Raw genomic sequence first — 20,655 nt, forward strand, 5'->3', positions numbered from 1 at the left:
AGTCCAGTATTTCTCAACCAGGAGTTATCTTGCCCCACCACCAGCCCCTCCCCAGGACATGTGGCAACCTTTGGAGATATTTTTGTTGCCACAATTTTCTGGAGCAGGAGGAGTTGTCACTGGCCTCTAGTGGGAAGAGGCCAGGGATGCTGCTCAACATCCTACGATGCACAAGATACCTCCCACAACAAAAAAATTATCTGGCCCAAAATGTCAGTAATGCCGAGGCTGAGAAACCCTGCTGGCCTCATCTTTCAGTTAAGAAATCAAAGATTTAGAGAGCTTAACTTACTTGCATGGAGTTACACAGATGGTAAATGAACAGGGATCTAAAATTATTTCTGTATGACACCAAAGCCAATGGCACATTCCATCACACAAATACTGGTGACTGTTTCTGATGAAATTTGTATTGTTTCTTATCATTGTCCTCCCCCTAACCCCCTTAAGTCTTGGTACCTTAGATTTTGCTAATCAGCATCAGTTGACCTCATCTAGGAAAAGGATTCAGAAGCAGTTTTCTCAATCTCAGGTCAGATTTAATAAATGTTTTCTCTTGTGCTCCCACTATATCCAGTATCTATAGCTTCACAGTAGCAATTACATTGCAGCACGATTGTATGACTGTCTCCCCCTTAGACTATAAGCTTAAGAGGAAGGTTTGCTTCTTTATTTTTGTATTCCTAGTGCCAAGCAAAGTATCTCAGACTGGGAGCAGTGGCTCACACCTGTATCCTAGCACTTTGGGAGGCTGAGGCAGGAAGATTGCTTGAGGTCAGGAGTTTGAGACCAGCCTGAGCAAGAGCGAGACCCTGTCTCTACAAAAAATAGAAAAATTAACCAGGCGTGGTGGTGTGCACCAGTAGTCCCAGCTACTCAGGAGGCTGAGGCAGGAGGATCGCTTGAGTCCAGGAGTTTGAGGTTGTAGTGAACTATGACACCACTACACTCTAGCCCAGGAGACAGAGCAAGGCTCTTTCTCAAAAAACAAACAAACAAACAAAAAGTATCTCACCACAGAGCATACATTTCATAAATGTGTTAAACAAATAAAACTAAGTAAATTACAAAATGTACCCAAGGACACACAGCTACTAAATGACAGGACTAGGATTCGAATCCAAGTCTCCCTGTTGCCAAAGCCTGTAATTATTGTTTTAAGCTATAAGTTAATTTTCTCTTTATCCTGCCCTTTATGCTGGGAATTCTTTGATCACAAACATATCAGAAATATATATATAAAGTCCCTGTTTTAAAGACAGCTAATAATCATATGAATTTTCCTACCTTAGGAGAGCTTCCAATTTTAAAATCTACCTTCTGTAAAAGCTTGCAAGGCAGTTAGCATGTAGTAATAGTGATGATCTCTCCTAAATACCAGAACTATAAAGGGACCATGGTGTTTTTAGTTGATAGTTTCCCTGAATTCAACACTTGCTACATAGAAATTGATGTTATTTTGAGTCGTCACAGGAACTGTGTATAAAAACTAAGGCAGAGTCTCTTAGGAAAAGGAGAACTCACTTTAACTTTAGGTTTTATTTCTTCATTGTCCCCTTCTTCACCACTGCGGGGTTCCATGCCAGAATCTTCCTGGATGTCTTTGTTTAGTACAGAGTACTCTTCTAGTAGAGTGTCAAACAAAACTATTCGCTTGTTCTTGAAGAAGCCATAAAAATAAGCATTGCTGTGGGAAGAGCGTTTAGATCCTAAGGAAAAGACAGTTCAAAGCATGGAATATAATTAAAAAATCCGGGGTCCTTTGGAGAGACTCCTAAAAATTAAATTACTGGAAAGGACATTAACATTTTCAAATTGTTTAATGCCTGAAAAAAAACTGTATCAACATAAATCACCACCAGCAGTGGAGCGTATGCTTCCCTGTGTTCTTGGTGACAAATATTTATGTTCATCACAGCTTTGTAGCAGTAAGTAAATAAGTAAAGCCTAAATATCCAACAGTTGGAGAATGATCAAATTATGATAAACCTATGAAATGGGATTTTAAGCAGCCAGAAAAAAATTATACTTTCAAAGAATTTTAACAAGAAGCAGCTCACCAATATTATTGCGAAGGATACAAAGCTTCATGTATATGGTTCCATTATTGTCAAGCAAAAATATACATGTAAACAGAAAAGCACAAACACAAGCCTAGAATTATGGATTTTTGTTTCCTCCTTTTTTACTTTTCTCTCTCAAGGCTTTTAAAATAAGCATACTTCTCTAATCAGAAAAAAAATTAAAGCTATTTTTATAAAGACTAGAAGAAGACATACCTAAATTTTTAATAGTGGCTATTAGCTACCCATAGCTGAACTATGGTTGATTTTTATTTTCTTCTTTACATATTTCTTTAATTTCCAAATGTTTTACAATGTACAATGAGTTGAATATAGTGATTAAGGGTATAGACTCTGGGTTCAAATCTTGGCTCTGACATGTACTAGTTGTGTAAATTTAGGAAACTTTCTTAATTTCTTTAAGCTTTAGTTTCCTGTTTATGAAGTGAGGCTAATATCTATCCCACTGGGTTGGATTAAGGATTACATGAGATAAGTAAACCAATTAGTATACTGCCTGATCCATATAAACTACTACTATTATTTTACACTTTCTTTCAAAAAGAAGAAATGATTTAAAAATTTGCTTCTCTTGAGAATTTGAGGTATCTCACAGAAAACATGAATTTTGTATCTGTCATATTTCCAATGTAAAATACTTGGCAATATGTTTAATAGTGAAGCTTGATAAACAGAAGCCATTATTGATTTATTGTATTAATGTTACTTTTTGGTTCGGTTGCCAGGGAGAGCCAAACATGTGGTCTAATTTTGTCATAATAGAGGACCTTAGAACCTAGAAAGCTATGTTACCCTTTTGGGGTCTCACACCTCCATCTCATCTCTATCTTTGCTGATCCTAATTTTTAAATTAATTTTAAAACATTTCTTAGAAACTGTCTGAAGTTATCTAGGAAAGTAGGCAGATTGTATGCAGATAAATAAAATTAATGTCTTAATATCTCCCACTGGTTCAGGTATCTCAAAGTGTGGCCCAAGGAATACCTACACCAAAATCACCTAGGGGTGCTTGTTAGAAGTAGATACTGGAAATACCTACCAAGTCTCTGGGGATGGAGCCCAGGAATCTGTCTTTTAACAAACTCTCCAGGGAATTCTTATACTTACTAAAGTTTAAGAGTCCCTGTACTAGACCGTAACCTTTTTGGATCACTGTGCCTGGCACGTAGTATACAGTCATGTACGGCATAATGACGTTTTGGTCAATGATGGACCACATATATGATAGTGGTCCTATAAGATTATAATACAGCTAAAAGATTCCCATCACCTAGTGATGTCATAGCCATTGTAACACTGCAGCACAACATATTATCTTTAATACTTACTACTGTATTAAAATTGCCTACAGTGTTTAGTACAGTAACATGCTGTACAGGTTTGTAGCCTAGGAGCAAGAGGCTATTCCATATAACCTAGGTGTATAGTAGGCTATACCATCTAGGTTTGTGTAAGTAACACTGTAGGGTGTTTGCATGATGATGAAATTGCCTAATGACACATTTCTCAGAATGTATCCTTGTTGTTAAGTGATGCATGACTGTATATTCAATAATGCTTGTTTACTGAATAGATTGATGATACCACTTGAGGAATGAAGTAATGTATTTGAGAACTCTGAAAATCAAAATATTCTACACAAATGTAAGGCATTGCCATCTGCATCTTCGTTTATGATGTCTCATCTTAATCAGCCTCTTAGCAGCATTTAACACCGGTGACCTCTTTCTCCTTGAATCACTTTCTTCTCCTGGCTTTTGAGACACTGCTTTCTGCTGATTTTCTTCCTTCCTCAATGGTATCTCCTCGTCAGCCTCCTTCCTGGCTATTCCTGCCCTGCTGACTCTGACTCTGGCCCTCTTCTCTTCTCTAAGAGCCCTCATCCATGGCATTAAACATTATCTATGTGCCAGATACTTCCAAATCTTTATTTTTGCCCTGACTTCTGCATAGAACTCCGGACTCATATATCCAGCTGCCTATTTGACATGCCACATGGATGTTTATAAACATATTTTGGTCTTCATATTTGTATGTGTGGTTTTTTCCTGCCAAGTACTGGAATCTCCTTGTAGAGAATTTCACACCATGTGAGAGAACGCTTCTCATCTGAGAAATCTAAAAAGCCAGATATTTGCCTCCCCAGCACTCCTAGTGGCTAAGCTCACGCCCTGGCTTAGTCAATCAGATACACCCACTGAAGACTCTGAAGAGTTAGCTAATTACACAAAAAAGCAAGGCAGTGAGGAATTAATTCTGCGGATGCTGGGGCACAGATGTTAGGGGTACAAACTGCTGAATCCAGTGTTCTAAGGTAGCAAGAGCAGTGTCCTCACCAGACTGCTTCTACAGTATAGTTCTGAGTTCCCGGCCTCCCTATGCAACAGACCATTTTCCAAAGGTTGGCAAACTTAACTTTCCTGGAGAGTTGGTGAGCTATCAAACACTGTTTCAATAAGCAATTTTTTTTTTTTTTTTGCTTAAATCAGTCACAGTTGGTTTCTACTGCTTGCAGAACTCTGAGGAATACAATGTTTATTAATAGGTACCTCAACATGTAACACATCCATTAGAAAACTCTTTTATTTATTTATTTATTTTTTTGAGACAGAGTCTGACTCTGTTGCCCAGGCTAGAGTGAGTCCCGTGGCGTCAGCCTAGCTCACAGCAACCTCAAACTCCTGGGCTCAAGCAATCCTTCTGCCTCAGCCTCCCAAGTAGCTGGGACTACAGGCATGTGCCACCATGCCCAGCTAATTTTTTCTATATATTTTTAGTTGTCCAGATTATTTCTTTCTATTTTTAGTAGAGACGGGGTCTCGCTCTTGCTCAAGCTGGCCTCAAACTCCTGACCTCGAGCGATCCACCCGCCTTGGCCTCCCAGAGTGCTAGGATTACAGGCGTGAGCCACCGCGCCCGGCCCCATTAGAACTCTTAATACCCCACAAAGCTGCTCTTCTCTGTTTTTTCCCTCTCAATAAACTACCATTTATCCAATTGCTCAGGTCAAAAATCCAGGCTGTTATCCTTGATGTTGCTCCCTTATTCCCCCACATGCAATCTATTAGCAAATGCAATCAACTCCACCTCTAAAACCTATCCCAGGTGCATCCAGTTCTCTCCATCAATGACTATTGTCCTAGTCTAAGCCACTATTATTACATCTTACCTGGACCACTGCAGTAGCCTCCTAACTGCTCTCCCTGCTTCCACTCTTACCTCTCCCCACAATATATTCTCCATACAGTAGCCCAAGATATTTTCAAAATACATACCACTTTCCTGCCTAAAGCCTTCAATGGCTTTTCCCACTGAACTTAAAATCCAAACTTTTTAACCTGATTTACAAAGGCCTACATGCTCTGACTCTTGCCTATGTTTCAGATTTCATCTCATAACACTCTCCTGCTATGATGCAGCCACACTGGGCTTCTTCATGTTCCTTGAAAATACAAAACTCTAGAAGTTCTTCCAATTGATCTCAATATGGATGGCTCCTCCCTTCATCGGCTTAACAGTCATTTGTTCAGAGGTCTTTTCCGATGACCCAATCTGAAGTATCAACTCAGTCATCCTTCACCCATGTCACACTAATTTAATTCTCTACACAGCACTTGCTATCTGATAATTTTTTGAGAGCAGGATTCTTAGCTTTTCTCTACAGTATCTCGGCCAATTTGCAAATCTGTAACATTTCTTGTTACCGTAAAAATATTCATTCATTCAAAATAGTTTTGAGGATTCCTACTACTGTTAACAATAATAAAAACATACATTCATTACAGATGAGTAAACTGCTATTTAGTAAAGGTAAGTTGCCCAAGTAATTTGTGATAGAGCTAGGAATCCAACCTAAGCCCACTGATTCCGAAGCCTGACCTCTGAAATGCTACCCTGCAACCTACTCAAATCTTGGATTTCCCATTAAGACCCAGCTCAGGTCACAACCCTCCATAAAGCCTTCCTTGACTATTCCATCTAAAATGAAAATTAAGGCTGGGCATGGTGGCTCATGCCTATAATCCTAGCATTCTGGGAGGCTCAGGTGGGAAGATCGCTTGAGGTCAGGAGTTCGAGACCAGCCTGAGCAAGTGTGAGACCCCCCATCTCTACTAAAAATAGAAAAAATTAGCCAGGTGTGGTGGTGCACACCTGCAGTCCCAGCTACTTGGGAGGCTGAGGCAAGAGGATCGCTTAAGCCCAGGAGTTTAAGGTTGCTGTCAGCTAGGCCGGTGTCCTGGTACTCTAACCTAGGCAACAGAGCGAGACTCTGTCTCAAAATAAATACATAAATAAATAAAACAAAATAAAATAAAAATTGTATCAATGATATATATCATATATTCTATTGGTCATCGCTACTGCCATAGCATTAGCTAGTGTTTCATGTTATCTGATTATAACTTAAGTGATCAGCAACTTAGGGTTGCCCCATTCAGTAAAAGCCCCTCAGAGATTGTTCTACTATACTAACTAGTGAGCTACTAGTTTAACATTACCAAAAAAAAAAAAAAAAGTAATGATTTCAGAGGCTAAATAAGTATAAACTGGCTTATTATTCAACCATTTCCCCACAGAATCTTAAGCTATTCCAATTCTGCCTTTAGTTGTGCTGTATAGCCTCAGAAGCCACTAAATGTCTGAAATTTCTATATTCTTCTCGTTATTAATTCATTCTTTCAGTTGTGACCACCTGTTGTCCTCTAACCCTGCAATTGCTTCTCAGTTTCTATGTCTTTCATCTAACATGGAGGCTTCTCGATGGTGATAGTTTAGTTTAGAGCAGGAATCAGCAAACCATGGCTTGGAGGCCAAATCCAACCCGCCATTTATTTTTATAAAGTTTCATTGGAACACAGGCATGCTCATTTGTTTAGTATTGTCTATGGCTGCTTTTGCACTACAATGGCAGAGTTGAATAGCTGCAATAGAGACCATGTGGCCTGCAAAGCCTAAAATATTTACTATCTAGCTTTTTACAGAAAATATTTGTGAAACTGCAGTTTAGAGGAAGCATAGTTGAAACCCAGAGGGATGAACTGATTTGTCCAAGATCCCATACCTGATAAGTGGCAGGGGCAGAACCAATTATATTCATTTATATGCATTTTAATTTTTAAATTCTGAAAGTAATGGTACCTTACAACAGTTTTTCTCTACATCTTTGTGGGCTTCCCTAAGATTTTATAGTAGTCTTATGAGAGCTAATAAACAGCTTAACTCTCAAAAGCAATCATCAGAAAAGCAGAGTATAACTAATCAGAGACCCCAGTGATACTTCAGTCTTCAGTAATTTGCAAGTGAGTCCTCCAGAATACTGGGTGTTTTGTTGGAGGAGACAAAGTCAGTAACATTGGTTGTGTTTATGAGCACGCCATGCTAATGCTAATTGTAATCTGACTATTTAAGAGGCCAACTCAATTACCTAGAGGAGCCAGGCAGGTAACAGAAGTGAATAAATCAGTCTAATATACAACCAAATATAACAGGGAGTGAAAGAGGACTTGGCCACAAATTAAAAACAATACTATAAAGCCAACTAAACAAAGCTGTAGGCAAGAGCAAGATTTGACATCAGGCCACCAATTTCTATCCCAGAACTATGTCAACAATTTCTATAAATATTAAAAGGCCAAGATGTAAATTCTAACCTTTAAATAACAACTTTTTAAAAAACCTATTTGTTCTTTTATTAAAGTTTTAAGAATAAAGTATCAAATAAAAGAGACCACTTGAATAAATCCTTCGTACCCCCAGGTAGGCTTACCTTCAACAACATACACCTTAGTCAAAGGAAAGTCAATACTCTTTGCCATTACTTCAATTTCTTGTTTAAGCTTTCCCTCAGGCAGAGGTGTGAATTTGTCAAATAAAGGGGCAATATAATCAGCATAGATTGTGACAAGAACCTGAAAAGTAAATGTCAGAACTTATAAATACGCTCTTAAAGAAAAACTACTTATTATTACACAGACTCAATTATTAATATATTAAAACAACCGCCAAGTATGGTGGCTCATACCTGTAATCCCAGCACTTTGGGAGGACAAGACAGGAGGATCACTTGAGGCCAGGAGTTCAAGACCAGCCTGGGCAACATAGTGAAACCCCATCTCTACAAAAAATAAAAAAGTTAGCTGGGAATGAATAGTGGCACACATATGTAGCCCCAGCTACTCGGGAAGCTGAGGTGAGAGGATTACCTGAGCCCAGGAGTTTGAGACTACAGTGAGCTATGATTGTGCCACTGCACACCAGCCTGGGTAGCAAAGCAAGACCCTGTTTCTAGAAAAAAACAAAAAAACCCAACTATGTTGACCCCAAACTTGAAAACAGGGAACTTATCTTATTTGATCTGATATTCCCAGGCCAGAATAGTGCCAGATAGTACCAGCATAGTATCTGATGAATTAAATCAAAATGAGTAATCTGATAACACAGTAAACCTGTGAATTTTATTTTAGAAGATAATGCTGCTAACAATGATTAAGATCACTAGATGGTAATAAATAACCCTTTCAAAACTACCTTGGGAATTTCTGACACTCCATAAGCCAATCATAACATGCAATTCTGCCTTTTAGAGTAATTGTGATAGATCTGAAGTCTTTACTAAAATATAATTACTAGAGCTTATCTCCGTGCTGTTACTTGGTTGGTCTGCTAAAATTAATTACCCTGCAGTTCATACCTGTCTACTTTGGTTCAAATAGCACTTCCTTAAGCATTTTTGGAGTATTTCCTCTGCTCTTTTTCCCCCTACTTCAATTTGTCATATGATAGATACTTGTAAATCCAGTTAGTGCCCATTTTCTGATCTTCATCTCACCAGTGGAAGTGAAATAATGAGCATCATGTATTTAAGATTAAAATAAACCTCAGCCAGCCTATACTCCCAGCTACTCAGGAGGCTGCGGCAAGAAGACTGCCTGAGTCCAGGAGTTTGAGGCTGTAGTGCACTATGATCACACCTGTGAAATAGCCACTGTACTCTAGCCTGGACAACATAGTGAAACACCATCTCTAAAAAAATAAAATACAATAAAACTCATCATCAGTGGAGTTGAGAGCTGATAGATGATATTTTCTCAGGGCTGTGAACAGATAATCTAAGTTGTATGTAGTGTGTTGTGAAGCAGTTTAGAATATGGGAAAGAGCAGAGGAATAGAAGATGTGAGGGAGGGAAAGAGTGGGGGAAGAGTAAGAGGAGAAGAGGAGAAGGAAGAGAGGGAAGGATAGGTGGCAGTCAGGGAGAAAAGGAGAGAAAAAAGGGAGAAGGAAAAGAAAGAGAATGGATAAAAGGAGGAAGACGAAGGGAACAGAGCAGAAAGGGTAAAGAAGGGAGGGGGAGGGAAAGGCAAGGCAAAGAGGGTAGGAGAAAGCCAGGTAACTGTATGCTTTCTTTCTCTTGTCCCTCTTAAATCTATTCTTTCTTCAAAATATCCACGATTTTTAAGCACTGGAGGTGAGCTGAGAGTCATTAAATTATCACATTTGGTCATTCATCCTGGTGGCAAATCACAAATGCACAGCACAAAACTGCCTGACAATTGGATCATTAAAAGTGACTAATGACTAGCTTCTATGATCTGTAAAGGTCAGCATAAAGAGAATAAAATTTATGGTCAGTCAAATCTCCTATTTCTATATCCAAAGCAGAAAACAACAAAGAAATTTATATAAGCATCTATTTATATTTCATCTGCTTCATAAGAACTGTTTACATGCTAATGGAGATTACAGTAATCTCACCAAGAACTTTTTTTTTAAGGCAATCACAAAAATGAGGTTTACTGAGGAGAGGAAGATAGGATTATAGGGCAAGAGCAAGATATAGGTTTATAAAGCATGATATGTACACCACAGATGACAACTGGATCCACTGTCGCAGCAAAGGGAGAGCAAAAGGAAAGGTGCAAAAGAGCTGCTTTGGTTTTTTTTTGTTTTTTTTTTTGAGACAGAGTCTCGCTGTGTTGCCTGGGCTAGAGTGAGTGCCGTGGCGTCAGCCTAGCTCACAGCAACGTCAAACTCCTGGGCTTAAGGGATCCTACTGCCTCAGCCTCCCGAGTAGCTGGGACTACAGGCATGTGCCACCATGCCCAGCTAATTTTTTTCTGTATATATATTTTAACTGGCCAGATAATTTCTTTCTATTTTTTAGTAGAGACGGGGTCTCGCTCTTGCTGAGGCTGATCTCGAACTCCTGACCTCGAGCAATCCACCCGCCTCGGCCTCCCAGAGTGCTAGGATTACAGGAGTGAGCCACCGCGCCCGGCCAGTTTTTTTTTTTTTTTTTTTTTGAGACAGAGTCTCACTCTGTCTCCCCTGGTAAAGTATAGTGGTGTCATCAGCTCACTGCAACCTCAAACTCCTGGGCTTAAGTGATCCTCCCGCCTCAGCCTTCCGAATAGCTGGGATTACAGGCGTATGTCACCATACCCAGCCAATTTTTTCTATTTTTGGTAGAGATGGGGTCTCCCTCTCGCTCAGGCTGGTCTCAAAATCCTGACCTCAAGGGATCCTCCCGCCTCTGCCTCCGAGTACACTAGGATTATAGGTGCGAGCCACCATGCCTGGCCTAACCAAGGAACTTTTGTAAAATAAAATGAAATAAAAGATTTTACTCACCAGAGATACAACTAATGTGAACAGCCAGGCATAAATAAAAAAATAGTCACCCCCAATTTTAATAATGTAAAGTAGAAGTGAAGACACCGGCAATAAAATACACTGAGTCACAATAAATTTCTTGATTGCATCTTTCATGAAGAATCCCAAGGTCTGAAAAAAGAAAACATCACCATAAGAAACTGAGAAATTTGTTTTGCTTTTTAAACAATTAATAAGTGAATACAAAGCATACATTATTAAAGCAATTTTAAATATTAACATGCAGTGAAACTATGTTATGATACTAGGCAACCTAAGACAATAAGTAAATGTCTTCCATTTTATATTTTAAAATAAGTTCATTTAAGTGTTATTAGCTGAAAAACACCATAAGAGTTTATAGCAAGACCTTAAACTGTGATCTTTATCATATCTGCAGTTCCTTTCTTTTTCAATTAATTCATACTCTAAAATAGCAAATTATGTTTAAATTATTACTAGAGCAAGATAAAATCACAGAAGTGCTTCACAATTAAAAGACAACATTTGTATTCTCTATTATACCTGTTGATTGAAACCATGCTTTTCTTCTATCACAAAAGTATTATAAAGACTCCACGGCAAACCAGTCAATGCACTGAAAAGTGTAGCCAATAGCAGAAACACCAAGGACTGAGTGATCTAAGCACAAGAAAAAAAAAATGGCAGATTTATAATGTAATATAATTTATTCTTCAAATGAGCTACTACCGAACAAATCAATAAGTATTTGCTGAGTAAGTACTTACTATATCCCAAGCCACATACTTGATTCTATGGGTAATACAAGGTCTGAAACATCATCCCTGCCCTCGGCAAAAGTTTAGTTGTGAGGGAAGGGGTAAAAGAGGAATAAACAATTCATTTTTATTCCACAGGTACTATATGAAAGTTACCTTAAGTCATACAGAAGAAATAGTTAAAAGATTTCAGAAAAGAGAGATAGCAACACATGCTGGTGAACTCAAGGAAGCCTTACAAAGTTGAGGAGACTTGGGATGCCACTCTCAAGAAAGAGGTAATTAGTGGAACAAGAAAGAAGAGGAAAGGAGGAGGAATTTCATGCAATTTGTGAACATATGGAGAGAGAAAAGAGCACCCTATAAGTGTAAGATGACAAGATGACAGGCCTGGTTGGGACTAGGCAAAGAAAGCCTCTTACAGAGGCTCAAAAAAGCCAGACCAGAACAGATGCGGTGGGTATGCTAAAGTTTTCAAGAAAAGCCAACATCCAATAGAGAAAATTGCCCTCAAAAATTACTTCAATTGCCTTCCAGTGGGCCCTTAGAAGATCAATACCCAAGAATTGTCTAGTTTCTCTTTGCAAACCTTTTCCTGGGAAGGTGGAGGGCACAGTTTAATTAATATGAAAAGAGCTGTGGGGGGAGGGGAAAGGACAATGAGGCAAACAGTTTTCTTTCTTCCCCCTCACAGTCCAGTCACTATCTCTCACCCCCTAGTGTTAAACTGAATTCCTTAAAGGAAATGTGAGTACACCTTGCACCACCAAAGCATATTTGATTTGGTAGTGTAAATTGTAGATTTTCCTGGGTCTCACAAGAATGTAACCATTTTAACTCACTAACCACCGACCCCTGCCTTTTTCTTCTTTCTGTATGCCCTATTCCCCTTTAAATATTGAAACTCAAAAATTCCTCTTTGGAAAAACCACCACAGGTTTCTCTGTGGTTCATGCTTTTCCCAGGCATGTCCTCAACTTTGGCTTAATAAACTTCCATTCCTTGAGATTTTTGCCTCAGTCACTTATTTTGGGTCTAAAGTAGCAAAGATGCAGCCAATATAAGCTTCTCAACATAAGAGGAAGGGGGAGGGGAAGAGGAAGGAAGAAAGATTTGTCTAGCTACAACATGCAGGGTGGTTTATTCCAGCACTTGTTCCCAAACAAGAAATGGTAATAATTTTTAAAAACAAACTCCAGGATCTTCCTCAAACCTATTGAGTCATAATCTCATCTTCTACAAATGCAATCATGTTATATCAACTATTTGAACATCTGCTTCTCTCACTTAACAATATATCACAAACATCTTTCCATAACAATATACATAGATCTATCTAACATCTTTACTGTTAATGGCTCTAGAGCAGCAGTCCCCAACCTTTCTGGCACCAGGGACCAGTTTCATGGAAGACAATTTTTCCATGGACTGGGGGTAGGGGGTGGGTTGTGGTGTGGAGATCAGGCAGTGATGCACAACCTTTTTCCTAAAAGGTCAATGACCAGTACTGGGCTCCTGCCCAGGGGTTGAGGACCACAGCTCTAGAGTATTCCATTGTATGGACACTTAGGCTATTTCCATTATAGCATTCATTCCAATGCTACAATGAACCTCTTTATACATATTATCCCATGCATTCATTCCCTACAAGTTCATAGAAATAAAATGTATGGTGTCAAAGGGTATGAACTTTTTAAAGGTTTCTGATACATACTGCCAAGTTGTCCTCAAGAAAAACTGTACTAATTTTTGATCTGCCAGGAGCATGAAACTATTTCCCTATACCTTACCAATTTCGTCCTAGTCCTATCATTCTTTTAATTTTGTTCCCCAATCTGATATGATGGAAAAAAACATATACACAAAAATCCTAGAACTTCATTGTTGTTTTTTTTTTTTTTTTTGAGACAGAGTCTCACTCTGTTACCCAGGCTAGACTGCTGTGGCGTCAGCCTAGCTCACAGCAACCTCAAACTCCTGGGCTCAAGCGATCTTCTTGCCTCAGCCTCCCAAGTAGCTGGGACTTTAGGCATGCACCACCATGCCCAGCTAATTTTTTCTATATATATGTATTTTTAGCTGTCCAAATCATTTCTTTGTATTTTTAGTAGAGATGGGGTCTCCCTCTTGCTCAGGCTGGTCTGGAACTCCTGACATTGAGCGATCCACCCGCCTCAGCCTCCCAGAGGGCTAGGATTACAGGCATGAGCCACCGCGACTGGCCTTCATTGTTGTTTTAAAATACTTTTTTTTCATTATCAGTATGGATTTATATTTTTCATATACTTACGACCATACAAATTTCTGCCTTTGTATATTTCTGCCTTTGTCCAATTCTCTACTGAGGTACTCACCTTTTCTAAAGCGTAGTTTCTATAGAGTTCTTCCTATGTTAAATTATTTGAATGGGCGGCCTTGCAAAAAATAACAGGAAAATATCTAATCCCACAATTTCCCCAACAACAGCTAAAGATCAATCTTATGAGCTCTCTCTGCTCTTTCTCTCCCTAGCTGACAGGCACCCTGCAGCTCTCTCTGCTTGCTCTCCTTTGCATGCTTCCTGCACGTACTCTCTCTCTTTCTCTCCCTCTGTCCCCTCCCTGGAAGACAGGCACCTTGCAGAGTTCCAGGGTTCTGTTTTTACAATATCTGAAAAGAGCTGAACAGACAGAAACAGACAGAAAGGATGTGTAAATCTTTCTCCTTACATTCATCAGCTCACTGCCCTTTAGAATTTATTTTATGGCCTCAAGGAGTTCCTGAGTTTCCTGGCCAAAACCATATCTCAGGGGCAGATCACATCCCCAACAATAAGACTGACTACATTTCAGATATAACCGAGTCTTCAGGAATGGAAAAAAACAGGAAAGAAAACAACCTGACTTCTTGCAGCTGCCTCCTGCTAATTACTCCACAGGGGCTTCCCTTATCAATTGTTTGTCTGTTATCAATTGACCACAATCACTAATTTTTTTCCCTCTCTCTTTGTCCCCATAAAAACCAACAATCCTCTCAGCCTCTGCACAGGCATCTCCCTTCTCTTTTGGGCACCTTGCCACACAATTCCCCTCTCTCTTTTTCCCTTTATTTCCTTTTTCTCTCTCCCACTCGTTCACTCTCTATCTCCCTCCTTCTAAAAAGAAAAAATAAACTTTTTTTACTTTTATACATCCTAATCTCTATGTGAGAAATTTTTCTCCATGCATGCTGTGAGCATCTACTAAGTCTTCCACCCTTACATTATTAATTCTTAATCAGTCACATGCAGCAATTTCCCCCTGGTTTGTAGTGTGTTTCTTCTAAATTTGCTAATGCCAGCTTTTCCATAGAGAAATTTTTAATGTAAATCTACCATATTTTATCATCGTGGTTTCTACCTTTATCATCGAGCTTTAAAAAAAAAACCTAGATTAGCCAGGTTATATTAAAAATTTAGTTTTTTTGTTTTAGTACATTCAAGGTTTGCTAATATTTAAATATTCAGTTCATCTACAACTTTTTCTTGGAGGATGTAAAATAGTAATTTATCCTCAGTTGTCCTAAGAAATTTTATAATTTATGCTTTTCTCACTGATCTGAAATGCCAGCTTTATCATATTACCAAGATCTTACATCTTGTTAGTAAACAACTGCCTATTTCTTGTACCAATGCACTGTTAAGCATTATGATATATTTTAATATCTGAGAGTAAAAGTTACCACTCATTATTTTACTTATTCAGAATTTTTTCTGGCTATTTCCTTTCAGATTAACTATAAAATGTTTTATCATGTTGCCCATCACAAATTGCTCTGGGATTATAATTGAGTTCTATTCTTTTTTCAAAAGTTCATAAATCTCTTTAATAATGCATTATATAATTTTGATATCAAGTTTACCATTCTACCAAAGAATCTACTATCTATCTATTTAGAGACAGGGTCTTTCTCTGTCCCTGGGCTACAGTGCAATGGCGTCATCATCTAGCACCTCAAACTCCTAGGCTCAAGCTGAGGCTCCTGCCTCAGCCTCCCAAGTAGCTGGGACTACAGGTGCAGGCCACCACACCCAGCTAATTTTTCTATTTTTTGTAGAGACAAGGTCTCACTCTTGCTCAGGCTGGTCTCGAACTCCTGGCCTCAAGTGAGAACAACTCCTGCCTCAGCCTCCCAAAGTGCTAGGATTACACCATTACATGGTGTGAGCCACCATGCCTGGCCCATTTTCTCCTTTTAAACATCTAGATATTCACTCATCTGCAGTCTTCTGAAACATGCCCCAGTCTCCCAAGTTTATCATCATATGCCACAAGCTCAAGTTCCTTCTGCACAATATTGTGAAAATCATCATTTAGAACCTTAAATTAATTCTGAACAACTTGATTCCTTCTTAATATCTCACTTATCTTATGCATAAATACCACTTTAAAATGGTAATCATATCAATAAATTTTACTTGCTTAAAGAAGATGAAAAGTAAGTCTGCCTATTTCCCTAATCAATGGGCTAATATTCCCTTTTTTTTTTTTTTTTTTTTTGAGACAGAGTCTCGCTCTGTTGTCTGAGCTAGAGTGAGTGCCGTGGCGTCAGCCTAGCTCACAGCAACCTCAAACTCCTGGGCTCAAGCGATCCTACTGCCTCAGCCTCCCGAGTAGCTGGGACTACAGGCATGCACCACCATGCCCGGCTAATTTTTTCTATATATATTTTTAGTTGTCCAGATAATTTATTTCTATTTTTTTAGTAGAGACGGGATCTCACTCAGGCTGGTCTCGAACGCCTGACCTCGAGGAATCCACCCGCCTCGGCCTCCCAGAGGGCTAGGATTACAGGTGTGAGCCACCACGCCTGGCCTAAAACAGACTTTTAAAGTGGTCTTTCTGCCCACAGTTGCTTCCATTCCAATCCATCCTGCATATATACCAGATTACTCTGAAACCTCACTTAACTACTTAAAAATCTTTAAATAGCTCTCTAATATAATACTTCAAACTTAGTACAGTTTTAAAGATTTTCATAACCTGACCCCCAAATGCTAATTGCCACAACTCCTCTATAAAAGACCCTTCTACTCCTAAAAGACAACTACGACCTAAAGTTTAGAAAGGTGATTGAGTTAAGGAAAATATTCTGGCTGAAAAAAGGAAGTGTGACAGGAAAGTCACCTTGAGGAAATGAGAGTATACAACCTTCAGGACCTTTTCTCAGAAGATTTCTAAACTAACCTAGAAAGAAGAAAATACCCTAGGAATAAGGTCTACTGGGCATTGAGAAGAAAGGGTTTAACCCACTGCTTCTCAAAGGCAACAAGATCTGGGCTCTGTCTATGTAGGTGAACACCTCAAGGCTCCAGGACACAGAACATTACAAAGCCCTACGACATGAACGCAGAGTGACTCAGACCAACATATCTTGAATAATGAAATAATTCATCCCTTTTTGGAAATGAGGCCACTCATTCCAACTCATATTCATGATGTGGCAACAGAACTCTGGAGCATTCTGAGTCATTAAGTCCATTACCTACTGAGAAGGGCCAAGCAGTATTTCACTGCCCAAAAATAAGGACACTGATTATGAGACCCCTGTTGGTAGTTTTGAAAAGCAGAAAGTCCTGCCAAACGCACTGCTTATGCCTAGAATAAGATGAGGACCACCTATTTTTCTTCTTCTTTATTTTTTTAAAGAGGTGGAGTCTTGGCTGGGTGCAGTGGCTCATGCCTATAATCCCAGCACTTTAGGAGACCAAGGCAGGAGGATTGCTTGTGGCCAGGAGTTTGAGACCAGCCTAAGCAACACAGCAAGCCCCCATCTCTACAAAAAATTTTTAAAAATTAGCCGGGCCTGCCAGGGTCTCACTCTGTCGCCCAGGCTAGAGTGCAGTAGCCAATCACAGCTTGCTGCAGCCTTGAATTCTTGGGCTCCAACAATCCTTCTGCTTCAGCTTCTGAGTAGATGGGACTACAGGCATAGGCCACCATGCCTGGCAAATTTTTTTGTATTTTTTATAGAGATGGGGTCTCACTATATTACCCGGGCTGGTCTCGAACTCCTGGCCTCAAGCAATCCTCCTGCCTTGGCCTCCCAAAGTGCTGGGATTACAGGCATGAGCCACTGCATAGAAAATAGTTTTAATATACAAGAAGTTCATGCTCATTGTTGGATTTTCTTAAGAGATAAGCAAAAATAAAAATTGCCAAATTCTCCCTGGAGAAAACCATTTTTAGCATTTTGGTATACATTATTTCAGACTTTTTCCAGCTGTGGAATATGTGCACAAAAATATATGTACAAGAATGCACAACACTGTATATAATTGAGAAAAATTGAACCAATCTAAATGCTCATCACTAGAACACTAGTTACATTAAAAATCTGCATGAATATTCACACACATTTATTTACTCATGTCACTTTGTAACCTGCCTTTTCCATTCAATAAGTTTTATGAAACAGCACATTTTTTCCCTGTTAGACTGGAAGATTATGTATATAATAAGTATTAGTGAAGATCTAAGAAAAGGGCATTTTTAGTACGTAATACACTATGAAAGAATATAAACCAAAAAAGCTGTTTTAGGAGGGAATTTGGCAGCATCAAAATTTTAACTGCAGATTGTTTTTGACCTAGTTAATTCCATAAATATTTACACATATGCATAAAGATTCAGGTAAAAGATGTGCACTGTAGCTTTATTTGTAACAAGAGAAATTTGAAACCAACCTATCAATAGGCAAATAATTAAATAAATGATACATGCAGAGCAAGACCCTGTCTCAAGAAAAAAAAAAATACTGAAAACTCTCTCACAGTCAGCTCTACATGTACAGGAAAATAGAAAAATAAAACTAATGTTTTTTAGTACACTGTAATTTAAAACATTAGAAATATTGAGAATTAGTGGTTTTTCTAAAAAAAACCTTTCCTTTTGTAAAAAGACTTAAAAATAGTTTGAACAATGCTTAGAGCATCTTGTCTCTGCCTTGGTGGACTGTCATACTCTTCTCTAAGGTTAGATCAGCTTCCAACATTTTATCCTTTGAACTTTCAATTTGAAATATCTTCAAAAGGTCCAATATCTTCAAAAGGTGCTTTAATGTGAGAGTTGTTGCCAGTATTACTATCTCTGCGACATCTCCATTCTTTTTATCACAACCGCTTTCCTCATTTATATCAATAAAGTCACCTTCACAAAGTTCCTCGGGCTGCACACTGACCTGTGGTCTAATGGTAACAGTGGCAGCAGTCCCAGAGTCAACTATTTCTTCCATAATTCCATTTACGTTAGATTTGAATTTCACTTCCGGTGCCAAGTTTTCATTTCTTTGTTGCACTTTCACCTTTGCTGGCCAATTCCCCCTTTCAGTCATCCATTTTTATAAAATGTCATGTGGGTTTTATAGATGGGAGAGCTATATACCACACACTTTGAACAACTGATTAACAGATGTGGAATAACCAATCACTGACAGACTTTGAAAAAAATTGACATAATTGGTCACTAATGATCATGAGCATTTGCACAGTGATTTGTGGACTGAAGAGCTAGCAGGTAAGTTTGTACTTTATGCAACCATTCACATAATATACCATGGTAACTAAAATTTGAACCGTGTTGTTGGACTGCTGTTATTTAAGTAAACTATGGTAACTGAAATTTGTGTACATCATACTAAGCAAAGACTCCTAGTACCATGTCACCTTAAAGAAAACAAAGGCCTATATAAACAGACAGGAAAAGATCTCTAAAACATTGTTAAATGCAAAAATAATGTCTCAGAACATTACATAAAATATGATCCCATTAAGACAAAGAATACTTTTTATATGCATATGTATGTGGATTGTGTTCATTCATTCAACAAACATTCATAGAATACCTACTCTGATTGGCCTCATTCTAGGCACTGGTGACACTGCAGTGAAGAAAATGCATAAAGCCTCTGTCTCCTTAGAGCTTAAAATTCTTGTCAGAGAGATAGATGAAAAGTAAAAAAATAAATAAAACAAAATGATTGTAGGCCATGGTATTTATAAGACACCACCTTCAATTTCTTCTGGAACAATGCAGAGAATATGTAAGTAAACTGCCATAGTACATATGGCAGGTCAAAATCAAGAGTCAAAATCAAAGTGAAGATACAGAGATTTCACAGGAAGATGTCTTAAGAGAATTTGGCTGCTGGCCGGGTGTGGCGGCTCACGCCTGTAATCCTAGCACTCTGAGAGGCCGAGGCAGGCGGATTGTTTGAGCTCAGGAGTTCGAGACCAGCCTGAGCAAGAGCGAGACCCCATCTCTATTAAAAAAAATATAAAAAGAAATTATATGGACAACTAAAATATATATAGAAAAAATTAGCCAGGCATGGTGGCTCATGCCTGTAGTCCCAGCTATTCAGGAGGCTGAGGCAGAAGGATCGCTTGAGCCCAGGAGTTTGAGGTTGCTGTGAGCTAGGCTGACGCCACGGCACTCACTCTAGCCCAGACAACAGAGCGAGACTCTGTCTCAGAAAAAAAAAAAAGGAATTTGGCTGCTTTACAAAAGGGTATACAGAAAAGGGACTTAGGACGAACTGAGTTAAAGTCTAAGGTACTATATACCTGGAAGAGATCCATGATTTCAAACAATTGGGAAGGAGGTAATAAGACTGGGCAATTTCTAAGGAAAAGTCAGGAAGCAGTGTTATAGCATGCATTATAGGTGGGTAGGCTCAGGTTTAATGATTTGCACAGTTCCTTACAAGAGTGGATAGTCAACTCAAGCAGCTCAATGGAGATTCTAAGAGGTACATTCTTTTTGTTTAAAGTATCTGCTAAATGCATGTGACACAGAAGTACCTGCTTAGCATGGGTTCAAAAAAATTCATGCTTCCCCTTTCACTGCATACAATTGTTCCTAAGAAGTAGCTACCTAACCAGAGATTGTATTTCCCAACTCCCTTGCATCTGGGTGAGACCAAATGACTGGTTCACCAATGAAATGTGAATGCAAAAGACAGGTATCACTTAGAAGCCAAAGAAGTTAAGAAAAGGGTATACATTCTCCACTGTCTCTGAGGCACTGTATGACAAATCCATAAGATGAAAAGAGACTGGGTCCCTGGCTTATCACATGGAGGAAAGTCACCTGCTAACTAAAAATATTCAAACTAGGCCATTATGTGATTGAGAAATAAACTGTTGTGATAGCCATTGAAAGTC

At 38.8% G+C, this 20,655-nt stretch overlaps 1 protein-coding gene across 1 annotated transcript in view; it reads right to left on the reverse strand.

Moving 5' to 3' along the window:
- Positions 1 to 20,655, reverse strand: part of ZMPSTE24 (zinc metallopeptidase STE24) — a 48,573-nt gene that overhangs the window by 20,299 nt on the left and 7,619 nt on the right. The window contains exons 4-7 of the mRNA XM_045548143.1: positions 11,260 to 11,376; positions 10,714 to 10,866; positions 7,852 to 7,993; positions 1,525 to 1,709 (exon numbers count right to left, since the gene is read on the reverse strand). Of these exons, the coding sequence (XP_045404099.1) occupies positions 1,525 to 1,709; positions 7,852 to 7,993; positions 10,714 to 10,866; positions 11,260 to 11,376 (597 nt within the window). The remainder of the gene's footprint in view (positions 1 to 1,524; positions 1,710 to 7,851; positions 7,994 to 10,713; positions 10,867 to 11,259; positions 11,377 to 20,655) is intronic.

This window comes from Lemur catta, chromosome 3 (genome assembly GCF_020740605.2).
Source record: "Lemur catta isolate mLemCat1 chromosome 3, mLemCat1.pri, whole genome shotgun sequence".
NCBI classification, from domain to species: Eukaryota; Metazoa; Chordata; class Mammalia; order Primates; family Lemuridae; genus Lemur; species Lemur catta.